The sequence below is a fragment of the Tupaia chinensis genome, unplaced genomic scaffold, assembly GCF_000334495.1.
Source record: "Tupaia chinensis unplaced genomic scaffold, TupChi_1.0 Scaffold138390_1, whole genome shotgun sequence".
NCBI lineage: Eukaryota > Metazoa > Chordata > Mammalia > Scandentia > Tupaiidae > Tupaia > Tupaia belangeri.
The window spans coordinates 1323046-1348508 of NW_006198287.1; the positions used below are offsets into that span (position 1 = coordinate 1323046).

The 25463-nt window shown below is 41.3% G+C and overlaps 1 protein-coding gene across 1 annotated transcript in view; it reads right to left on the minus strand.

Annotated features, from left to right (window-relative positions):
* PINX1 (PIN2 (TERF1) interacting telomerase inhibitor 1) overlaps nucleotides 1-25463 on the minus strand; it is a 118042-nt gene that overhangs the window by 89224 nt on the left and 3355 nt on the right. The window contains exons 2-5 of the mRNA XM_006161219.3: nucleotides 21912-22021; nucleotides 19816-19908; nucleotides 17499-17577; nucleotides 7931-8023 (exon numbers count right to left, since the gene is read on the minus strand). Of these exons, the coding sequence (XP_006161281.1) occupies nucleotides 7931-8023; nucleotides 17499-17577; nucleotides 19816-19908; nucleotides 21912-22021 (375 nt within the window). The remainder of the gene's footprint in view (nucleotides 1-7930; nucleotides 8024-17498; nucleotides 17578-19815; nucleotides 19909-21911; nucleotides 22022-25463) is intronic.

The following is a 25463-nucleotide window of genomic DNA, read 5'->3' on the forward strand; positions in this document are numbered from 1 at the left end:
CAAATTAAGATCTCTTTTACAGCAACTCAACAAGGAATGCTGGAGAGATGAAGGATGTCAGAACATAAACAGAGGTTAAAAACAAATCTAAAGGGGAATGGGAGATGGCATAGTGGTTACGTTGCTGGACTCTCATGTAGTTGACCACAGTTCGAGCCCCAGATCCAGTGGCTTCAAACACACTGCATGTGTGTGTATGCCCAAAATCCCAAGAGGAGAATGGAGAAGAGATCGAGGTGTGACCATTCCCCCTGTGGGGTGATTTCTCCCTTTCTGTCTCTCTGGCAAGTGCAAGTGCTCTATAACAAAGGTATCTCAAAAAACAAAAAACAAACCAAACAAACAAACAAAAAAACTAAATATCAAAGGGCAAACTATCCAGCTGGTAGAGACAGTAAGCTGTACCAAGGAAGGTGCAAATGTTTCTAAAGTTTTGGTGATGGGTTCTTGTTTCAGAAATGTTATCCTTTAGCAAAGATCACTTAAGTAAATGTAGAAAGCAGGACTGTTACAGGCCTTGCTCTGGACTTGATCTGAAAAACAAGAACACAGAGAAGAAATAAGAGTCAGAGACCAATGGAAAGGAACTTAAAGGTAAACGAAAATGTGAAGATGGAAGCAATTTTTTTTTTGAGAGGCTTTTTCGCTATAGGGCGCATGCACTCGTCGGACAGACAGAGAGAGACATAGAGAAAGAAAGCGAGAAATCACCCCCCAGGGGGGATGGTCACGCTGCAATCCCTTCCCCTCCATTCTCCTCTCGGGATCTTGGGCACGCATGCACACGCACCCAGTGTGAGTTTTAAGCCACCGGGTCTAGGACGCGAACCGCGGTCGACTACGTGGGAGTCCAGCGACATAGCCATTACTCTAACTGCTGGTTCCCAAGATGGAAGCAATTTTGAAAGTTAACTAACCAGTAGTTAGTGTAATGGCTATGTCACTGGACTCCCATGTAGTCAACCGCGGTTCGCGTCCCGGACCCAGTGGCTTATGACTCATGCCGGGGGTGTGTGTGTGTGTGCGTGCATGCCCAAGATCCCAGGAGGAGAATGGAGAAGGGATTGCGGTGTGGCCATCACCCCTGGGGGGTGATTTCTCGCTTTCTGTCTCTCTGACTCTCTCTGTCTGTCTGGCAAGCACATACGCCCTATAGCCAAAACCTCTCAAAAAAAAAAAAAAAGTTAATGATGGTCCTGGCTAAATGATTTATAAATATTATAAAATTACGTCTATTTGGAGTAAAACATACATATTAAAAATGAGTTCTAATTAGCCTCAGTTCTGAATTATGATTAAATCACAGCAAATACTGTGGACAAACTTAGATTGTAGGGAGATGACAACAATAAATAGACTAATGAGGGGCTAGCAGGTGGTATAGTGGTTAAGGTGCTGAACTCCCATATGGTCGACTGTGGTTTGAGTTCTGGACCTGGCAGTTTAAAACTCACACTGGATGCATGTGCATGTATGCCCATCCCCCCAAGGGGGAGTGATCTCTCGCTTCCCATCCCTCTGCCTTTCTCTGTCTCTCTGATGAGGGCATGTACCCTATAGCAAAAAAAAATAACAAAAACAAAAACAAACAAAAAAACTAACGAAAAGAAAAGAAAATACACATTTTATCTCTGGATTTAATTCTTCTATGAGGAAGTTCCAAAAGTCCATAGAAAATACATAGTATGAAAAAACCTACATAGATTTAAAAAATTTTTTACACTGGGGCCGGCAGGTAGCATAGAAATTAAGGCACTCGACTCCCACATTGGTTCAAGTCCTATACTTGGCTGTTGAAAATCACTCTGGTGCATGCATGCCCAAAATCATAGGAGAATGAAGAAGAAAATGTGGGGTGGTCATTCCCACTGGGGGGGCGGGGTGATTTCTCACTTTCCCTCTCACTGTCTCTTTCTGGTGAGAGTACCTGCCCTATGGCAAAAACCTAAAAAAAAATTTCTAAATGTTTTTTACACCAAAATATACTCATGCTTTAATTCCATCTTCCCTCGAACTTTTCAAAGTTCCTTCATATCAATTAGTCTTCAATTGGCCATAACATTTGGAGAACCAGGAAGAAAGGTCAAACTGATCAAATAAAGTCCCTACAAGAATGAGCAGATACTTACAGAGAGTGTTTTCCTTAGGATCATTTAAGCTGTTTGTGTAATCATCATGATATGAGGTTCTGCAGTCTATCAGAGTGGCAAATCCAAAGAAAGGAATGGTCTGATATAGGTGGACACAGTTACAATACCAAGAGTCCAGAGGAGAAGAATGAAGACAGAAAAGACAAACACATGATTTTAAGAATCGTGATGATGCCGAGCGCGTGTGCGTGCGTGCCCAAGATCCCGAGAGGAGAATGGAGAAGGGATTGCGGCATGGCCATCCCGCCTGGGGGGGTGATTTCTCGCTTTCTGTCTCTCTGTCTCTCTCTGTCTGTCTGGCGAGCGCACACGCCCTACAGTGAAAAAAACCTACAAAAAAAAGAATCATGATGAGAGATCAACAGGTAAAGTAATGGTTTGGGCTCCCATGTTGTCAACCGTGGTTTGAATCCCAGATCCAGTGGCCTAAAACTCATGCTAGGTACATGTTCGTGTGTGCTCAAAATCCTGAGGGAAGAATAGAGGAGAAAGGATTGTGGCATGGCCATCCCCCCGGGGGGGGGGGTGATTTCTTGATTTCTGTCTGTCTGTCTCTCTGGTGAGCACATGCAGCCTATAGCAAAAAAAAACTCTCAAAAAAAAAAAAAATTCATGATGATCTGCAGCCTCTTAGTTCAATGACCCAACAACTTTCTTCTCCAAAGAGAAATCTGTATCACAGCACTGTTATTATAATTGAGGCTCAAAGAAAAATTATGGAAAAGTAGTTTACCTACTCAAAATAAAGGGGCAAGGGACAGGAAATGCAGGTTTTAGAAATAAATTTTGTTAAAATCAAAAATACTTAAGGTTTACGTATATATAGCTTGATTGTTTAGAAAGTTCATTTGCATTCATCATTTAAGAAGGATAAATAAAAGTTTCATACTTTGAGTTTTTTAAATGTAAATACATGGGACTGATGAAACAATAAGCCTAGAACAGATGATAAAGGCAAATTCACTAAAAGAGTACACTAGATGGTGGCGCAGTGGGACAACAAGCCACTCTGAGAAGCTTGGCCCACGTGGGCAGGTTCCCAGTTTGAGTTCAGAGCCCTCCCTCAGTACACGAGGCACACAAGTGCCCAGATCTGAGGCTGGCTGGAGCTAGGGGTGGGCTCTGTAGCAGGTCCTCTGTCCTTTCTCACTGTCTCGCATGCTCATGGAGTAAATAAAAATTGTTAAACAGTCAATACTACAAACTGAAAAATCTGGAAGAATCAGAATGGAGTAAAATCAGTGAGACCCTAATAACCAATAATAAGGCATATGAAGTTGTAAAAAGCCTGCAATGGTGCTGCTTTGTATGTAAATGTCAAAAGACTCAGAGAGGAAACCTAACGTCCCTCACTACCAGAGTCCAACGCGGGGATGAGCCAGCCCGTGCTGTGCAGTCTTTAAGTCCGTACTTCCAGACCGGCAAGCCAGTTACCTCGGGCACGTGTTGTGAATGCAGTTTCCTTGTTTATACCATGGGTTGTCACAGGAGTAAGAAGTCTGTGAAAATTAGTATAGTATGTGCAACTTTTCGCCCACCCGCTGTATAAACTTAGAGAATAAAAAGCAATGTTCTCTTGATAACTTTTCAGTGTATAGAAAACAAACTTCAAAACAACTTTGCATAAATTGATATGGGGGGGAAAAGAAGCAAAGTCATTTAATGAACACAAAAATGGAAAATTATCTGGTGATGGTAATGTATATGGTATTATCTTTGACTGGACTAGTATACTATGTACACTATGTATTCATGCTGGGAAAATTCATTTTGCACATGGTAAAGACGTACAATGATTGAATGTAAATAAATCATTGATATTTTCTTCTCTGCTGATGGGGCCTCATTAAATATTTTTCCAAGAAACCATGTAGGAATCAAGCTTTTAAACAAATATGTAAATTTGTAAATATGTAAATTAATGTAAAATTATAAAATAAACTACTTCAAATTAAAATTATAAATTTGGGGCTAGAAAAAAGAATAACTATGTATCAGAACTAAAACGATGAAAGCAATACTTAGGCGCCAGTCGTACAAAGCTATTGCTACTATAATCTTACTAAAGTAAAATTTTTATCTTCACTCCTTACCAAACTATAGGAAACGCCATCTTCTTGTGTTTTAGTTTGTTATAACATGAATCATCCTCATAACCAAGTGAATCAGCGACTTTCACTATGAGAACACCGCCAGCTAAAATTCTTCCTATCGACAATGCTGAAAAAATAAGTTGCATAAAATAAATCACTTCTGATAAATCACGAAACAGAACTTATTTTAGAACTTAATAGTGACTTGCAAATGTTTCCTCATTTTGCAAAGAGGAAACTGAGTCTGAAAGAAGGAAAGGGGCTAGGTGAATTAGCCCAGAGGGTGATTGCCAAAACCCAGATTTCTTGTGGTCCGAGACAATCTACCTTAGAGAAAACTTCAGAGTTTATCATTCTTACCCAGTGATGACAACACTTGCTCTAAAAGAAAATTTGTTTTAGTAAATTGAAAGAACTTTAAAACAAGGTAAGGTGGATGGAAAATAACCCTTCCTTCCTTCTTTCTTTCCTCTTTTCTTTCTTCCCTTTTCTTCTTTATTCCTATAGGTGAGTTGAGAGAAAGAGAGGGAAGGAGGGAGAGAGAGAAAAGGAGAGGGAGAGCGAGATCGAGAGAGGGAAAGTGAGAAAGCACTCCCTGGGAAGGTGGTCACACCTCCCTTCTCCATTTCCTTCATTCTTTTCTCAGGATTTTGGGCATGCGTGCACGTGTGCCGGGTAGGTTTTTCAAGCTCACAGGTCTGGGACTCAAACTGTATAGTGGGCCATGTGGGATCCAGCCTCCTTTACTGCCACACCTGCCACCTTACTGGCTCAGTAGTAGTTACTTCTTCTTTTTTTTTTTTGGGGGGGGGGGGGGGGGGGGGGGGTGTGTCTTGGGACTCACCAGAAAGACAGAGAGAGACAGAGAGACAGAAAGAGAGAACTCACCGCCCGGGGGGATGGCCACACCACAATCTCTTCTCCTCCATTCTCCTCTCAGGATCCTGGGCACGCACACACATGCACCCGGCGTGAGTTTTAGCCGCTGGGTCCGAGATTCAAACCACAGTCAACTACATGGGAGTCCAGCGACATAGCCATTACGCTAACTGCTGGTCCCGTCAGTAGTTATCTCTTAAGAACCTGGATATCTGCATCCTTCTCTCATCGTTTCTCCTACAAACCCCAGATTGCAGATCGTCTATTTCTCCACTCAGTCTCCACTCCTACTCTTTCAACAGTGAACTTGAACCCTTTCTTTCCTGCACACCCCTGCCTCTTGCTCCAGAAGCAAGGCCACCAAATACACACACCTCATTTTAATACTGACAATAAAGGCCTGACACATTAAGCAGTCTGACAGGGTCACCTAGCCAAGGTGTGGCTTGACTAGAAATAGAAAGCAGATTCTCCTGGCATCCATTAGATTAAAAAGGTTTAGTCCAGCTTCAGCAAGTACTTAAGAAGAAACCATGCCTATAGCAGGTACTAAAGGAAAATTAGAAAATTCCACTTTGAAAAGTGAAAGCTTTGGGGCCGGCAGGTGGCATGGTGGTTAAAAGCACTGGATTCCCACATGACTGACAATGGTTCAAGTCCCAGTCCTGGTGGCTTGCTTTCTCACTTTCCTTCTCTCTCTCTCTCGTCAAATTGGAAAATAATAATGATAATAATAAATAAAAAGTTAAAATATAAAATAAAATAATTCTTAAAAAAGGGTGAAAGCTTCAAAGACTATCTTACTATCCAAAAGTAACAGACCTTTTTTTTTTTTTTTAAGATTTTTGCCACAGGGCATGTGTGCACTCACCAGAGAGACAAAAAGAGAGATCGCCCCTAGGGGGTAGCTACACTGCAATCCCTTCTCCTCCATTCTCCTCTCAGGATTTTGGGCATTCACGCACATGAGCCCACATGATTTTCAAGCCGCCAGGTCTGGGACTTGACCATGACTGACAATGTGGAAGTCCAGAGTCAAAACCATGACATCACCTACTGGCCCCATAGGCCTCTTTCAGTTCCTTTAATTTGCTCTATAACAGAACTGTAAATTTTTTTCTATAGTTATCTCACCAAAAAAAAAAAAAAAAAGATATTTAAGGAACTGGGTATAAAGTGACCATTTATCCTCTCCTCAAAAGGACTGGTGGCCCGCAAATACTGTTTACTGTTTGCAACAAGATGGGAAGGGAGAAATCCTGGTCAAGAGCTACATAAGAGGTCTTCAAAAAACATATTATGAAAAAAAAGTATGCATGAATTTCAAAAATTTTGTGCCTAGATAAATAATTCCATTTTTCCATGAACTTCCTGATGTTCCCTCTTATAGCTAGCAACAAAGGAAGTTCCTGCCTGGGAGAAAGAAGAAAGGGATGACACGGAACAGGTCGTCACGCTCAGGAGCAGAAGGGGAAGCCCCAGCCTCTCCTTGTTCAATCTCCTTGCTCAGCTGGAGTCAGCTCCCAAATCCGGTTTGCCTCTCACCTAAACCAACCCAATTCTAGCTATTGGGATCCTGGCCCCAAACACGAAATTCCATTACTATTTGGGAATTCAAGCTCCCACTGCTATTCGGGCAGGCTGTAAGAGATGAGTACTCTCAGGACCTTCCTGGCATAGCAAGGTCGAAACATACATCCAATTTCCAGCGACAAACCATCAGCTGGTGACTAGGTAATCGTCGTCATACTTGTCATGCCTTCACTATGTGATTAATAAACATGCTAGAAAGTGCATTTACTGCATGGTACGGTTCGATGGGGAAACATCTGGGGAGTCGATTAGTTCAGCTTAAATTGTTTCCAATACAAGACTGCCACCTAGTGGTTACAAAGTGAGGGCACCTGCACTCACAAATGACCAACCCTGGGGAGGGCTGTGAGGAGGTGGGAAGGGGAAAAATAGTTCTCACGCTCATTTTCTAGCACTGTCTTAGCAATGACCATAAAATGTCTATGCTAACACTCCATGAAATGGACAGATCGTATGAAATAATACAAGGGTGAACTTGGAAAAATGATGTATCTCACTAGAGATCTCAACAGAGCATAATTTAAGAGTTAATTTAATACTAACATTCAGCTCTTTTTTTAAAAATTTTATTTATTTATTTATTTATTGTTGAAGAGGTATTTGCTATAGGGCGCGTGCGCTCGCCAGACACAAAGAGACAGAGAGACAGAAAGCAAGAAATCACCCCCCAGGAGGGATGGCCAAGCCGCAATCCCTTCTCCTCCATTCTCCTCTCAGGATCTTGGGCATGCACGCACACGCGCCCGGCGTGAGTTTAAGCCACCGGGTCCAGGACTCGAACCACGGTCGACTACATGGGAGTCCAGCGAAATAGCCATTATGCTAACTGCCGGTCCCCTAACATTCAGCTCTGAAAAAGAGAAATATGTAGCCAAATATTGAGCAATAAATTAAAATTATTTTCTGACCTAGCCATAGAAAGTTCCTTCCTCCTCTAAATCGTAAGCTGATTTCAATCTCTAACTGAGCCATAGGACTTGAACATAGTCTAAAACCTACAAAGCAACTAAATCTGAATTTGCACTTGAACAAGATCCAGGCGGTTCCTAATAACTGTTGAGACCTCGGCACTGCTTCAGGTCAATCTGCTCAGGCTGCTCACACCTCCAATACATGATACAGTAAGTCATTGCCAGTCAAGAGCTAAAAATGCTTCAAGAAACTCAGTGTGAAAGTTCAGATTTCAACAGCAAATAAATACATGCTTATTCTTACCTTTTGTGAATTTCATATAATGAACACGGTTTTTGGAGATTTTGGATTTTTCCTCAAGGCTGAAAGATTTCTTTTCCTTGTTGTCTGAGGAGTCTTGAAAAAAAAAATTAAAAATACATTAAACTATGTGATCTATTCTTATTTGTCCTCTTACAGTGAATGGTCTCATTTAAAAATGTTTAGGGACTCCATCATTTATTACTGAATTCTAATCAAACAATTAGAAATACTTTTCCTAAACTGTGCACTATGAATAAGACAAAACTATAGCCTCTAGAAATGCGTAAGATCCCTAAGGAAGACAAATAAAAATCCGAAGTCACACAAAGACCTTTACTTGAGTGTTCCCGTAGCCTGACTGATAACAGCAAAGTCCTGAAGTCCTTCACTGGGTGGGTAAGCCACGGGATGAGCAATGCCTCATGTGCACTCACACTGGAATACCGTGCCACAACATAGAGGAACGGGTCACCCACACATACAACACCCCGCGTGACCCTCAAGGGTATTTTACTTAGTGAAAGTGGTCAGTCTATAAAAGGGTACATACAAATGATCACATTGACATAGCATTCTCAAAATGACAAAACTGTAGAGATGGAGAAGAGATGAATGGTTTCCAGAGAAAGGGAATGAAAGCAGGGTGTCAGGAGTGGGAGGGGTGGAGGTGAGTGTGAATACAATGAAGCAGGAGGCAGCTCTTCCTGGTGATGAACAATTCTGTACCTCAGCTATAGCGACACGAATCTATACCTGTTATAGAACTGTACAGTACCAAACAACCATGCACCCAAAAACGAAGGCTAAAAAACGAATAAGGTCCATGGTTTAGTTAACAGAATAAGGTCCATGGTTTAGTTAACAGTAACACTAAGTATCAATTTCTTAGTTTTGACACTCTGCAACAATATAAGATGTCATCCCTGGTGGAAGCTAGGTAAGATTACTCAGGACCCCATACTGTTTCTGCAATTCCCTATAGTCAATAACTATTTCCAATTATTTCTGTTAAAAATCAAATATAAGATAGGTTAAATAATCATCAAAAAATAGATCAGACGACATGATCAGGTGAAGGGTGAAGGAGTAGGGCAGGCCTGACCCACACTGCTTCAAATACCAGCTTTCCCTGGAGCTCCACCTTCAAAAACAAAGGATAACCAGGGCCAGGGGGCAACATGGTGATTAGGGTGCCAGACTCCCACATGTCCGACAAGTCCCAGGCCCAGTGGACTGAAAATCACTCCAGGTATGTGCACATATGTGCCCAAAATTCCAAGAGGAGACTGGAGAAGAAAGGACCGTGGTATGGCCATCCCTCCTGGGAGGTGATTTCTCACTTTCTTCTCTCTGTCTCTGGCAAGCACATGCACCTTCCATATGGCAAAACCTAAAAAAAAGAGAGAGAGAGAGAGAACAACAAAAACAGATTATTGAGGAATGAATTTATGTGGCTAGTCCTTTGACAAAAAGAGGGAACTGAGCCCGAGAGTACTCCCTTAACTGAAATAGCAGAGGAAGTTGAACTAAGGTTAGAGTCAACAGTCAGACATGACCTAGCTGCCTGTATTCCCTCACCTTTCTATTTCTCTACCAGTCAAGCTCAGATAGAAGAATCCCACAGAAACAGAACTTCAAAGGTGGAAGAAACTATATTTTCCTACAGTCTTAAGGAAATTTAGCTATGGGGTTAGAGATAATGGAAAAGGGAAACTTTTGTCTTCATACTATAGCAAAACAAGCACATGTTCACGGAGTAGCATGCTAGTTAACTGCGATCCCTTCGTGCAATCAGCCAAGTTCAAAAGCAAAACATGCATTAGAACAATGTGAGGACAGATGTGCCCACCTTTCATGCTGCCCAGCACTGGCTCGTTATCTCAACAAGCGGATACATTCCCTTCTCCAGCCACTTCCCAGAACACCCTGAGTTTTTGTTTGTGTGTTTTCAGACATCCCACCAGCACATTTTTCTCCTCCTTTGGTAGTTCTTGCATATGACATTTTCAACTGATGCACCAAACACAAACCATCTCGGAAGTTACCAACTTTCAGTAGCCACTAGCAACTGAAGGCTCACGAAATCATAGGCACTGGACTAAGCTTCTATGCATTCTTGAATTTCAACCTTAGAACCACCCCGTGAGGCAGCTGCCAGGATTACTGTATTCTCAGAGCAGGACGCTGGATCAGGCACATCCAGGAGGTGGCTTTGCTGAGACTGAAACCCAGGCAGGTGTGGTTGAGAGTTCACTTTCTGTATCACCGCACCATGTCCCTAACACAGCTGCCCTCATGCTTGCCAAGATGTGAGAACTCCCCGGGAAGGCCCTCTATATTTTTGGTACACAGACTTCCCAAAGGAGGCCTGAGCACCGGCAGATCTAGGGACAGTCCTCATGCACTATTCCCCAAAACTGCTCTGAGTCTGAGAGGGTGCATCAGTCTGGTTCTCCTTCATCACGTGTCCTCATTCTACTGCACAAAAGGAAGGCACAACTCTCCTCTTACCACAGATCCACAAGGACAAGCCAAAATACTGGTGTCAGAGACGAGTCATTTACGTATGCAAATCTGCCCCACTAACATCACCACAATCTATCTGGAGACAGCATGACAGCAGGGGCACACTGGCACTCTTCTTGGGAGACCGGAGGCCTAGGTTCAGTTCCTGGGCCAGTCTGAACATGCCAAGCATGGTTGTGTGTCTGTAATCTGGCTAGTTAGAGGCTGGAGCAGGAGGATAGTAACACAGCAAGATCCTGTCAGAAATACTTAGCTCTGTCTCTACCTGCCTTTCTCTCTTCTCTCTCTCTCTCTCTCTCTCTCTCCCTCTCTTCCACGAAGGAGAGAGAAAAGCAAGCAAGATGCACTGTCAAAAAGTTTTACTCGGTTTTTTATTTAACAAGTATTTGTCAAAATTTGTATTTCCTGGTTTTACTAACTAATCTGTTAATTAGAATGACAGTTTAATCCAAAGGAAATTTTTCTTACATTTAAGGCCCTGGAGTTACTAAAAGTAAACCAAAGTTTTGTTTTTCAGCAGAGAGATAGGTGATCATTTTGTTTTGTTTAAAGGTTAAGCATAAAAATATATGAACAGTGGCCAGCAGTTGGTGTAATGGCTGTGTCGCTGGACTACCATGTATTTGACCACAGTTTGAGTCCCGGACCTGGCCACTTAAACTCATGGCGGGCGCGGGAGTGTACGTGCCCAAGATCCCATGAGGAGAATGGAGCAAAAGGGATTGTGGCATGGCCATCCCTTCTGGGGGGTGATTTCTCACTTTCTGTTTCTCTGTCTTTCTGGTGAGCGCATGCATCCTATAGCAAAAACCTCTCCAAAAAAAACATGAACATAAAATACTATTGGTATATGAAATGGAAATACTATTTTGGAGGGAACAGCACCTATGCAGTCTCTCATTTCTGACTATTAAAGAGCACTTGTTTCTATATTTTTGAACAGATAACAGCTAAGTTGAGTTTGATAGGGAATAACTAAATAAGGATTCTTTTTCAAATAAAATTTTAAAAACTATACTGACTTTTGTGTCCCACAAAGAAATAAAGATAATTTCTGAAATCTTTGCAAGATTCTATGAAGAGGACAGTACAGAAACTCTGCTTAGTTAAAAGGCAAAGGAGGGACCTGCAGATGGTGTAATGGTTATGTCGCTGGACTCCCATGTAGTCGATCCCGGTTCAAGTCCTGGACCCGGTAACCTAAAACACACACCAGGCACAAGTGCATTCATGCCCAAAATCCCAAGAGGAGAGTGGAGGAAAAGGAATTGCAGTGTGGCCATCCCCACTGGGAGTGACTTCTCATTTTCTGGCTCTCTAGCAAGCTCATGCACCCAACAGCAAATCTTTTTTTTTTTTTTTTTTTAAAGGCAAATGATGAGAACTTGGTGAACAATGTTTTTTTTTTTTTTTTTGTCTTTTCTATAGGGCACCTACAGTCATCAGAGAGAGAGAGAGACAAAGGGAGAAGTGACAAATTACCTCCTAAGAGGGCATGGCCATGCCGCAATCTCTTCTCCATTCTCCTCTTGGGATTTTGGGCATGCACACACAAGCACCCAGCATGAGTTTCAAGCTGCTGGGTCCAGGACTCAAACCACAGTCAGCCACGTGGGAGTTCAGCAACTTCAGCAACTCAACCACTACACCATCCGCTGGTCTCAATAAGTATCTTAAGGAACTAAAACTATTATTACAGCAGAAAACCATTACTAGATTATTGTGTTATCTGCTTTTCAGCTTTAATATAAGTAACATAGAACTGTGATCAAAATTCACTTGAATGAAGATACTGTATTTACAGAAGATGAAAGCATTTCTGCTACTGGCATGGTCACTGTCACAGGTCTACCAGCCCCCTCTACTGGCCCAAACATGCAACTACGTATCAGTAACTGCAGTTCTCCAATTTGTAACACTTCCTTCTATTTCTTAGGCAGGAAAAGAATACACCTGCACTTATTAACCTGTGAACAAGATGAATGAGCCCAAGGCACCACCTTGTTAAATCTGTAAGGCATTTGTGGTCTTCCTGAAAAATAACCTATAGCTCTTCTGGGTCATTTGAGGTAAACCATGACTGCTCCTGAACAGGCTGGGAAAGGCCAACTCTAGTGACCATGCTAGACCTTGGCAATCAGTACAGGACAAGAGAGACCTGTCTTGAACCAGGGTTTCCTAAACTACTACAATGGCACCTCCTATTTAGAAAACACTAATCAAGATATAATAAGACCCAAAACAGGTAACTTTTGAATTGACCAGATAGCATAGGTGTGAGTTTGACCTGCTATTTGTAGTTTATATGAGTGGAATCGTATGAGTGGATGCATCTTTGTGTCAATCTCTTTCAGTCAACATTAATTTAATGAGTCTTCTACACAAGGGGACAGACATCCACCTGTGGGCCAAATCCTGCTCACCGCCTGCTCTTGTACATAACGTTTAATGGGAATATAGCCACCTCTATTTGCCTGCTTAGCCACAGTGAGTCATTCTGCAGACTCTGTGATCTGCTAAAGACTATCTAGCAGTTTACGTATCCATTCTTGGTGGCCGTTTGGCTTACAACAATATGGGGATAATGCAAATAACATCGCATGTTCCTGCATGTCTCCCAGAACACATACCCACAGATACCTGCTGTATAGGAGCAGAAAGGCTAGTTGGTTACACCTACCTTCAACTTTTGCAAATAATTTCAAACTGTTTCCAAATGATATTAACCTATAGTTCTACCAAGTTCTTTTCCTTGTTTAAAAAGCTTTTGCCAGAATGCATGTAGATTGTCAAAGAGAGAAGAAAATGAGAAAGCACCACCACCCATGGGGCTGTTCATACCACAATCCCTCTCCCATTTCTTCCTCCTTTCAGGATTTTAGGTGTGCCCACACACATACGCAGTGAGTTTCTCAAGCTGCTGAGTTCAAGACCCTAACTGCACAGTGGGATCCAGCCACCGTAACCATACCACATGCTGGCCCTCTAGCAAGTTCACTACTACACGCTTTAGCAGAACTTGGCATTCCCAGTCTTAATTCCAATGGGAATGTAGTGCTATCATCTTGTGGTTTCCTTTGCATCCTCCTGATGACAAATGTGGTTGTGTCCTATATTGTTTACTGACCACTTGAATATCTTCACTTATGATCTGCCTATTAAAGACTCATGTTCATTTTTCGGTCTCTCTTTTTTTTTTTTTTTTTTGAGAGGTTTTCACTACAGGGCGCGTGCGCTCACCAGACAGACAGAGAGAGACATAGAGACAGAAAGCGAGAAATCGCCCCCCAGGGTGGAATGGTCACGCCGCAATCCCTTCTCCTCCATTCTCCTCTCGGGATCTTGGGCACGCACACACATGCGCCCGGCGTGAGTTTTAAGCCACCGGGTCTGGGACACGAACCGCGGTCGACTACATGGGAATCCAGTGACATAGCCATTACGCTAACTGCTGGTTCCCATTTTTTGGTCTCTTTTTATGCATCAGCAGTTCTTTATCTTTGTGGATGATGCGAATAGGAAATATCTTCTCTCAGTGGTTTGGATTTAATAGCATATCTTGTAAAATAGAAGTTCTTAATGTTAATGTAGTCCAAGTTACCAGTTTTTTCCTATAATGAAGTGTTACTAATGCTTTATGTCCAGCTTAAGAAATCTTTCTCAGGGTCAGCAGGAGGCAGAGGTTAAGGCAGCTGGGTCCCACGCAGCAAACCAAGCAGTTCAAGTCCTAGGCCTGGTAGCTTAGAAACACAACAGGTGGGGCCAGGTAGCGTGGTGGTTAATATGCTGGATTCCCACATGGCCAACTACAGTTCAAGTCTTGGACCTGGCAGCTTGAAAATCACACTGTACACATGTGCATGTGTATCCAAAATCCCAAGAGAATGGAGGCAAAGGGACTGTGGCATGGCCATCACCTCTAGGGAGGTGATTTCTTACTCTCTCTGTTTCTCATTAGCAAGCACACACTCCCTATGGCAAAAAACAAATGAACAAACAAAAATGACAGGCACCATGCATGTTCTCCCTCCCCCGAAAGCAATTATTCTTTTAAAGAGGTTTTTGCCTTGAGGTGCTTGCACTCACCAGAGAGAGACAGACAGAGAGAGAAAGTGAGAAATCACTCCCCAGGGAGGATGGCCATGTCACTAGCCTCCATTCTCCCAAGATCTGAGACATGCATGCACACGTGCCTAGAGTGATTTTCAAGCCATCAGGTCTGGGATTTGAACCTCAGTCGGCCATGTGGGGAGTCCAACGACAAAACTGCTATGCCATCTGCTGGCCCCAAAAGAAATCTTTTTCTATTCCAAAGACATGAAGATACTCTTCTAAAAGATTTATTGTTATCCTTGTCATATTCTTAATAAATCCACTGGGAATTTATTGTGTTTGTTAATGATAGAGATCAAGCTTTATTTCTCTCTATAAAGAGAATTACCAAACCCAAAACCATTTACTGAAAAGAACATCTATTTTCCATGCTGTGGTGTCAAACTGTCATCTTTACACCAAAACTGTACTTATCTCAGTTACTATTGTAGTTTTATAATAAATCTTGATATCTGATCTTCTTTAATTTTTCTCAATAGTGTACTACACTTTTTTCTTGGTAGAGGTTGTAAAGCTCTTTTAGAAGATATTTAAAAATCTGATTTTTGTATGCTATTGTAAATGATCACTTTGTAAATTTTGTTTTTAATGATATATAGAAAGAAAACTAAGAATTATATATTGACTTTATGTTGAGCTACTTTACTAAATATGGAACTCTAATAATAGCTCTATGATCTCTAGTCAATATGCACAATCCTATTAATAATGAAAATTTTCTTTCTTCTTTTTTTTTTTCCCCTTAAGAGAGATTTTTTGCCATAGGGCACATGCACTTGTTGGAGAGTCAGAGGAAGAAAGAAAGACAGAAAGAGCAATCACCTCCCAGTGGGGATGGCCATACCACAATCCCTTCCCTTCCATTTTCCTCTCGGGATTTTGGTCACACACACATGCGCCTGGCAAGAGTTTCTAGTCACCAGATCTGGGACTTGAACCAGGGTCAACCATGTGGGAGTCCAGTGATCTAACCATTACACTATCTGGTGGTCCCCCAAACTTTCTTTTTTCTAATCCTTCTACCTTTTATTTTTCTTCCCTTATTACAGTAAAAATACTGAGGTGATAGGACCAGCAGATAGCATAATGGTTATGTCCCTGGACTCCCATATAGTCAACTGCAATTCAAGTCCTGGACCTGGCAGTTAGAAACTCACGATGGGCACCTGTGTGTGTGTGTACCCAAAATCCCAAGAAGAGGATGAAGGAGAAGGGACTGTGGCATGGCCACCCCTCACCCACTGAGGGGTGATTTCTCACTTTCTGTCTCTCTGTCTCTCTCCATCTCTCCGGCAAGCACATACACCCTATAGCAAAAATCTCTCTCAAAAAAAAAGAAAAAAAAAATTACTGAGGTGGTAAAGAAAGCCAATTTCTAGCAGATTAGAAATCTTTGATGATTTGGGAGAGTCTCAGAAAGAGTGGAATTCACCGCCTTTTATAGTCCTTGCAGGCAAAACATGGTAGGTGAGATCTATCTTGGGTCTGGCTTCCAAGTCTCACAATAGAAGAGAAAATGACAAAATTAAAAACAGACAAACCTCAGAAATGACAGAAACTATTAAAAATATAATCCCAGAGTCTTTATGAAATACTCCAGAGTGAAGTAAATTGGACTTAAAGCTGCTTAGGCTCTAGATTCACTGTCCACAGTACCAGGGGACTTACAGTACTAAGTAATATTTTTTACTTTTTTCCATCCCATTTTTCCCCTCTGCCATTTAGAAACGTAAACACTATTGTTAATCTAATGATTAATTTATGAAAGTTTAAGCCCCGTATATTTGCCATCTCTCAGACAATGCAAGACACTTAGAACATTTTATTCTTACTTACACCCCACCCAGCTTAGTTGTTTTTGTGTACTGTGACTTGATTTTTTAATCTCCACAGAACATTATTTTATAATGTAAACATTCTGCTGGATATACCTGCTTATTTACCACTCTCTTTGCTCCTCAATTCTAACACCTCAGATCTTCTAAAGCACACCCTTCAAAATGTTCTTTGTTGAAGGTATATTGGTGGCAAACTGTTTTGTCTCAAATGTATTCTTTCTTTTTTCATTTTATTTTAATTTGCAAATGTGCTGGCCAGAGGGGGGGGGAGAGAAAGCAGCCCCCCAACGGGACGTGGTCACATCACAATCCCTTTACCCCAATTCTCCATCCTGTTGGGATTTGGGAAGTACATACACATACACCCAGCATATTTTTCAAGCCACCAGGGCCAGGATTCTAACCTTGTAGTTGACCAAATGGGATCCTGGTCTCTTAATCACTAGGCACAGGGTAGGCCCATTTACTTTCTTAAAAGGTATTTTTGCAAGATACAGAACTCCAGTTGTTAATTCTATTTCCTTCAACATATTACTCCTACTATTAATAACTCTGCTTCCATTTATAACTGTTGCTCCTTTGAAGATAATTACTGTATTTTCTCTGGCTGCATTAAGAATCTTGCCAATTTCAAACTCTTAATGGAGGAAAAAAAAGTTTGCCAATGACTAAAGGTTTATCTAATGAAAACCATTAACATGAGGGCTGACCCCATAGTACACCAGTTAAGTGCTGTGCAAAAGCAAAAGCAGCCAGATCTCACATGGCTGGTCTAGGTTTGAAACCCAGCCCCAGTAGCTTGAAAAACACACTGGTTATGTAATATGTGCTTGGGATCCAGACAGGATAAAGGGTTGCAAGAAAAAGAATGGTAGCATTGACCAGGCCTTGTTGGGGGTGGGGTGGGGATGCTTTCTCTCTTACTCTCATGTTCACATATACACACACCTTCCAGCATTTAAAAAAAAGAAATGAATATTTGTAATAGCTTTAACCACCTGGCTCTCAGCTATGTGATGCTTACAGAGAAGAGCTGATAAAAATATTTGACTTCTGTCAATCTACTAGTAACAAGGTTAATATCTCCCTACCTGCTGCTTCCTGCCCATGGCAAGTGTTCAGTTCAGCCAGAAGCTGGTTAAAATCATCTTGATGAGCAATCCAGTTGTCCTAAAAATGACAAAAAATGAGTGAGAGGCAAGCCTGTAGTTTACCTATACTCACTAAATTAGGTATATTTTGAAATCAAGGAAATTTGGTAGTTAATAAGGAACCTTAAATGTATCATTGAAATACTATTAGATAAATTCAAATGATACAAAAAATAATATAAACTTAAACTGTGATCTATCCACATTAAGTATTAAAAAGGGGCTTCTTGAAAGCTTATGCCCTTGGGACCAGCAGGTGTTATGGTGGTTGATGCACTGGATTCCCACATGGCTGACGCAGTTCAAGTCCCCAACCTGACAGCTTGAAAATCACAAGTAAATAATAAATGTGTTTGACCAAAAAAAAAAAAAAAAAAAAACCCAACCAACTCATGCCCAGATTTCAATGTGGATGATTTGTCAATAGTTTACTTGTAATCAATACTCAAAGGCAACCTGTTTGCTAACTATTAAAATAAAGCAAAATAACATTACTATTTTTTTTCACTAGGAGAAATTACATAGTTTAAAGGACAAAGCAAAAAGGGACATCTATAGTCAATAGAGCTTAAAATACTTGGTCCAATTCTAATTACTTGCATCGATATCACTTTCATAAAACTCTAGAGAAATGGGTAGTAAAGAGTCTAAGTCCCCTGAATAAATGAGCACTCATTTGTAAGGTGGTTAGCTAAAAAGTTCATCCTAACAGAGAGACTCTGGCTTTACAAGGGAATAAAAATTTCTAGTGGGGAAAACCCAGTGGGAAGCAGAGTTTCAATGTAGGAATTTGCCTTAAACACAGTCTTTAAGAATGCCCAAGGTTGGGACCAGCAGTTAGCGTAATGGCTATGTCACTGGACTCCCACGTAGTCGACTGTGATTCGAGTCCCAGACCCGGTGGCTTAAACTCACGTTGGGCGTGTGTGCGTGCGTGCGTGCCCAAGATCCTGAGAGAAGAATGGAGGAGAAGGGATTGTGGCGTGGCCATCCCCCTTGGGGGGTGATTTCTCGCTTTCTGTCTCTCTGTCTCTCTGGTGAGCACACACGCCCTATAGCAAAAACCTCTCAAAAAAAAAAAAAAAAAAAAAGAATGCCCAAGCTTGAGCCAGCAGGTAGCATGGACCTCGTAGAGCCAGCTGCACGATTTGCATCCCAGACCCAGTAGCTTGAGGATCACACTGGTCACCTATGCATGTGTGCCCAAAATCCTGAGAGAAGACTAGAGGAGAAAGGATTGCAGCATGGTCATTTCCCATGAAGTGATTTCTCATTCTCTCTCTCTCTCTCTCTCTTTCTCACTGTTTCTCTCACTTTCTCTCTGGTGAGCACACTCAACCAACAGCAATCAATCAATCAATCAATAATCTATTTAAAATGCCTAAGATTAATGCATATTGAAGAGATTTACTGTGCAATGTTTCTCCTAAGAAAGTAAGTATATCTTATAAGTATATCTTAAATAAGTATATCTTATTTTCTTATTATCTATCAACAACTACATTCAAACAACAACCTTTATACACTTTGTCTTTTAATGGCTGAAAATTTTAGCTAGTAGTCCAAACCATTTTAGCTCCTCCAAAACACCACTCAGTACTGAACTAATCAAAGTAATTTGGTTTAACGAAAGTAATTCTCCAGACTTTTTTATTAGACTCTGTTTTCTAAAAAAATTTAGGAACAAAATGTTTAGCTCAGACATTTTCTAACGGTAACAATGATACTGAAAATGAAAAGCTGGTAGGTCACAAATTTTTAACTACAGTTTCATACTTTCAAAGTGTCAATGTTCAGGAGGAAATGGGAATAAATTCAATTGTGTTATGTATCGAGACAGAAACAGATAATGGGACAGGAAGAGAATGCCACTTTCTTCCAGGATTCTAAATCTAAATGTCACCAACTTTTAATAATATATTAGTAGAATACAGATAAAGATAAAAATTTCTTTCTGTCTTGAAATAAATATTTTGCTAAAAACATTTTTTTTTTACAAAAGTTTATCAATAAGCTAGTCTGGATCTCTTAGGTGTAAGCCAGTAAAGAATCTCATGAAGACAACAAGGGAAGGTGACAGCCTGGTACAGAAGGAATGGCCAAATTAGCTGGGGACTCTTCATCTATCTAAAACATGGATAATACACACCTGAATAGCTAAAAGCTGATCAATCAACTTGACCGGGTTAAAAGTTTCATATTTACAGAAATAAAATAAATCATGCAAAGAAAACACCCAGTAGGCACACTTGCTCACTTCATTATTGATCGTTGCTCCAAGTCCCAGGTGGTTATTTTTAACTTGAACTTTAATATGATCTATGGCTCCCTGTTCCTGAGCCCCCAAACCCTGTGGAGATGAAACACAAAGAGAATTAGCACTTCTATCAGATAAAGAGAATACCTCTTTCTTCCTTTATCAATCAACCATCTAAAAGTGAGGAATTATTACTGCCCTCAAAGACACAGTCTAATGAATTTTCATCACATAGTATGTTCGTAATACCGCTTATAATAATGAATGCCAATTTTTCAGACTACGCATAAGGCCCATATACACACCAAGTAAAACATGTCTCTTGCTGAACCTCAGAAGCAGAGCACTGCTACAAAACTAACAGAAACCCATCAGAGATGTTACGAGTCTCTGGCTCTCTCCAATAAGTAATTGTATAAAACAATGCCATGGAAGGAGGGGAGATTCCAGGGCCCCTGCCTCAACTGAGGTGCATTTGTAAGGTACTGTAGGTAAAGGGAAGACCAGGTGCAAAGACCTGTCCTCCTAAAGGTAGGACAGAACATGGTATACTGGAGAACATCACAGGCACCAGGGTGGCTTTAGTAAAGTGAATAAAGAGGAAATGAAACGATAGAAAGGGGCTAGACTTTATAGGACCTAGTTACAGTAGAAATTTTAATTGGATTTTAAATTCAATGGAAACCACTGGAGGTTTTAAAATTTTACAGAGGGCACATATACTCATGAGAGAGAGAGAGAGAGAAGAGAGGGAGAAAGCAAACTCACAATGGAGCACGTTCACACTGCATCCCTTCTCCATTTCTCTACCCTGGCAGGATTTGGGACATGCACACACACGTCCAGCATGTTTTTTAAGCCACAAGGGGCCAGGATTTGAACTGCATGGTCAGTCACATGGGGTTCAGCTACCTTAAACACCAGGCCAAAGAGCCAGCCTGCACTAGACTTTTAAGTAAGGGAATGACATGACTAATTTTCATGTTTAAAAGACCAAAAACTGGCTGTCATAGGAGGCAAAATGGACTCAAAGAGGAAAAGAACAGAGGAAGGGATGCAGCTGAGAGGCCATTGAGGGGATCAGGACAAGCGCCGACAGTCGTTGGACCAGGGCCTCTGGTCTGGATATAGAATAGTGACTGGGAAGGTAGACCAGGAATGAGGTAGAGCCTGACACTCAGTCTCCTGGCTGGAGTAAGTGGAAAGATGGTACCATTTGAAAAATGCAGAAACTTGAGTTGAAAAGACGTGAGGGGATTAAGAGTTTTAAAGTAAAAATGATACTCTTGAGATGCCCATTCAAGTGGAAAAGTCAGGCTGACTGATAAACTTACAAATGTGGAACTCAGGTGACCAGATACTGAAAAGGGCAGTTTTGAAACTTTAGAGAATTTCATGCATAGCATGGGAATGAATGAGGTCACCTGAAGAGCCTACAGAAAAAGATCAGGAGCTGAACCCCAAGGAGCCCCAACACTTGAAAGTCTGGAGGAGAAAGAAGATCCAGCAAGGAATTTAGGAGTGGCTGGTGAGGTGGAAGGAAAAAATAGGCAACAAGGGAGAACTGCGGAAGTACTTCAAGGAGAGAGTAGCCAATTGTGTCCGATGCCGCTAAGGGGTTAGGTAATGTGGGGACAAAAGCAGGCCCACTGGATTTGGCAACAAGATCACTAAAGATCCTGAGATGAGCCACAGAAGTACAGCAATATCAGCAGACGTCCTACTGGAGTCAGGAATAAATGGGATGTGAAAAAAGGAGAAAACACATGCAAGCTAGCTATTGAGGGGAATAAAATGTTATTCTTAGCAATATATAATTCCAACGGTTAAGTAGGAGCCCATGTGTTACTAATTAAAAGTCACTGTATAAGAAAATACTAATCACAGAAATTGAAATGACAAATGGAGTTGACATTTATGGTCAATTCTAATTTTATTATGGTCACTACAATCTACTTGCCCAAAATAGACTGGATCTTATTGATCTAAAACATACATTTATCCTAGTCTCCAAAGAAGGATGTCTTCTCCTTATCTGTAATCTCTTTGTATGGCCCAGATTTTTAATGTTACTCTTTTGCCTTTCTGTAAATTACCTTTCCTTTAGACCAGCCCATCTTCTCCAGCATCCTCTGGCCAAACTTGGAGTCATCATTACTCCATGCTGTGTTTCTTGGGTCCACGGCCCATTTCTGCTTCCGTCGACCTATAAATGAAAAAGTATCTTATCAACAACTTATCTTTCAAACCTGGGAGATACATACAAATACACTTATATATAATAGACACACACACACTTACATACAATACAGCACAGGTTATGTTTTACTGCATAGAGATATGAGACGTAGCAGCCAATGGAATGTGAGCAGACTGGATCATTTCTCCTAGTTTCCCCAGTATATAAACTGACTGTATTAAGATTAACATTAAAATGCTCCCTCTAGATGTGATAAAGCAAAATAAACACCCATTATATCATCAGCTGGGCCTTCTCCATTCATTCAGACAGCAACTGAAGGTATCTGTCAACACCAGAGCCATCATCACTGTCAGTTACAGTAGCAGTGGCAGTCGCCACAGCTTTCAGTGCCATGGGTTACATGCCACATACCACTAACATAACAGGTCGTCAGAAAACTCATGATGAGGAACCAGCAGTTAGCATAATGGCTATGTTGCTGGACTCCCATGTAGTCGACCGCGGTTTGCGTCCCAGACCGGGTGGCTTAAAACTCACGCCGGGCGCATGTGCGTGCATGCCCAAGATCCCAAGAGGAGAATGGAGGAGAAGGGACTGCAGCGTGACCATCCCCCCTAGGGGGTGATTTCTCGCTTTCTGTCTCTATGTCTCTCACTGTCTGGCTGGAGAGCGCATGCGCCCTATAGCGAAAACCTCTCAAAAAAATATATAAAGAAAACTCATGATGCATTTTTGCACAGAAAAACACGTCATGACTTTTCTTATGGCCCAATGTATACAATATTAGATTTATTTTTCACAGTAACCCATAAGGAAAGATAAATATATTTTTAAGAAGTTTTTGCCTTAGGGTGTAAGCACTCGCAGGAGAGAAAGAAAGAAATCACTCCTCTGGGGGAATGGCCATGCTGTATCCCTTCTCTTCCATTCTCCTCCCAGGATCTTGGGCATACACACACACACACACACACACACACACACACACACACACGGTGATTTTTAAGATACCGGGTCTGGTGGGACTCGAACCATGGCTGGCCATGTGGGAATCCAATAATGTAACCACAACACCATCTGCTGGTCCCAGGAGAGATATTCTTATCTCTTTGTTCATATAAGAAACCTGAGGCTTAGAGAAAGATACCTGCCTAATATCCCCAAGTAAAAACCAGACCCATTATAAAAATCAAGGTCCTACTGACTTCAAAGTTTATATCCCCACCTCCCCAGCTGCGAGAGGGCATGTATGTTCACCAGAGACAGAGAAAGGGAGGAAGCATCCCCAAGTGGAACATGGTCACACCACAATACCTTCTCTTCTACTTCTCTATCATGTCAGGATTTTGAACATGTACAAAAGGCATCTAGCAAGTCTTTCAAGCCAGAGACCAGGAACCACAGGCCATTCGAACCACATTTAGCCACATGAGACACAGCTCCCTTAATCACTAGGCTATGGGGCCAGCCTCTTCAAATTTTACATATATTTTTAAAGAATTATTTATGTATTTATTAATTTAATACTATTTATTATTATTTTAAAATTTGAACAGAGAGAAACAGAGAGGGAAAGTGAGAAAACAAGCCACCAGGTCTAGGACTCGAACTGTGGTTGGCCATGTTCCACATGGCCCCAACCACCACATCACCTGCTAGCCCCCAAATTATATATTCTTTACACTATACAACAGTTATTATCATCTTGGGGAGAATCAACTGTACGTTCCGTTCACGTGACCTACTGATAATACCTTCTCACTGAAATGCCTTTATGTCACAATTTAGTTGCTAAACTTCTAGAATAAGGTATGTTTCGTTTTGGGTACTTAGTTAACATTCTACTTCATTATGGCTATTTATATCCATCTTTTATGTTTCCTTTTAGACCATAATTTCCTTAGGAGTTCTATTCATGCCATTCTTCCTTATGTCTCATTTCAAGAAGTAAAAAACTCTTTTCTCATAGCAGGCTTCAATAATTACATGAATTTGAATGACTGAGAAGAAAAAAAGGGAAGGAAGAAGAGAGAAAAGGAAAAGAGGAAGGAAGGAATCCAACAGAATTAAGGGAACTGATCTGAGTCTCATCAAAGTTTTTTTAGGGACCAGCAGATGGCATAATGGTTATGTCGCTAGATTCCTACATAGTCGACTATGATTCGAGTCCTGGGCCTGGTAGCTTAAAACTCATGCTGGCCACATGTGCATGGATGCCCAAAATCCTGAGAGGAGAATGGAGGAAGAGGGATGGTGTTGTGGACATCCCTCCAGGGGGTGAATTCTCACTGTCTCTCTGGTGAGCACACGCACCCTATAGCAAAAAATCTAAAAAAAAAAAAGTCTTTTTAAAAAATGCATACAAATAACGGCAACTCAAGTTTATCACTGTAGTTAAAGGAAAACTATAGCACAGAAGAAAAATCTCAAAGTTCATAGAATAATACAAGATCCAAGTGAGAAATTTGGAGGTCAACAATTCGCCTGCTGAATCAATCTACACACTTTATCTGGCTATCAACAGCACTACATTACAGAAAAAAATAATAACACAACTTCCAAATGGGCTCATTGTGCCACACATAAAATCAATACAGACTCATAACATACACACCCTAGTAAAAAATAAGGAAATCTTTACAGGCATGCAGGCAGAAAAAGCCCAGTTACAAAGCGAAATAAATTGGGTTCGATTTATAGGAAAAAAGTGACCCCAAAATGTTCCACCCAGCCAAGTTAACACTTTATCTTCGTAAATACACAGCCTAACATCGTCTGTGCTAATTAACACGTGCCAAAGATAAGGCTTGCTAGCCAGTATGCTCTGTGGAAGGCAGTATTCTCCGTGGAAGGGTTAGGGTGTATTCATATTTACACATTGCCAGAGGGTTTGACTGAGGCTTATATGACAGATCAGTTTTGAGAATGCCTGAGCTAGCCATCTGCAAGAACTGCACACAGCTGGTGTTACCAACTTAGATACAACAGACTACAATGTTTACACAAGGCAATGGCTACCAGGGGTCAGCTCCTCTTCCACAGGGAAATGGCAAGTATTCCCAACCCATGGGCTCAAGCCGTGTTTCCCAAGTAAGGGTGCTGAAAGTGGGGGCAGGGGGCAACATATAGGCCAGGTTTCCCACTTATTTGACCAGAATTCCATTTCCCTGGATACTTCCTGACTCTAGTGTTGTTGAGTAATCCTGGCAAGAAAACAATACTTTCTCTGGTCTGTGCAATCAGATCATCTTTTACATGTCCCTAATTCTCATGCCAGTCTGCTCTCTGCTCAGATGCCAACTTTGCTAACATCTGCATGTAGAAAAGAGCTAACATAGCAAGCCTGACTGCTATCCTTTGAAAGCCTTGCTGACCATGTTGGCCCTGGCTAGGAACCTGGATTTTAGTAGGGCTCCCACCATTCTCAGAACTGATAACTACTAAGAGC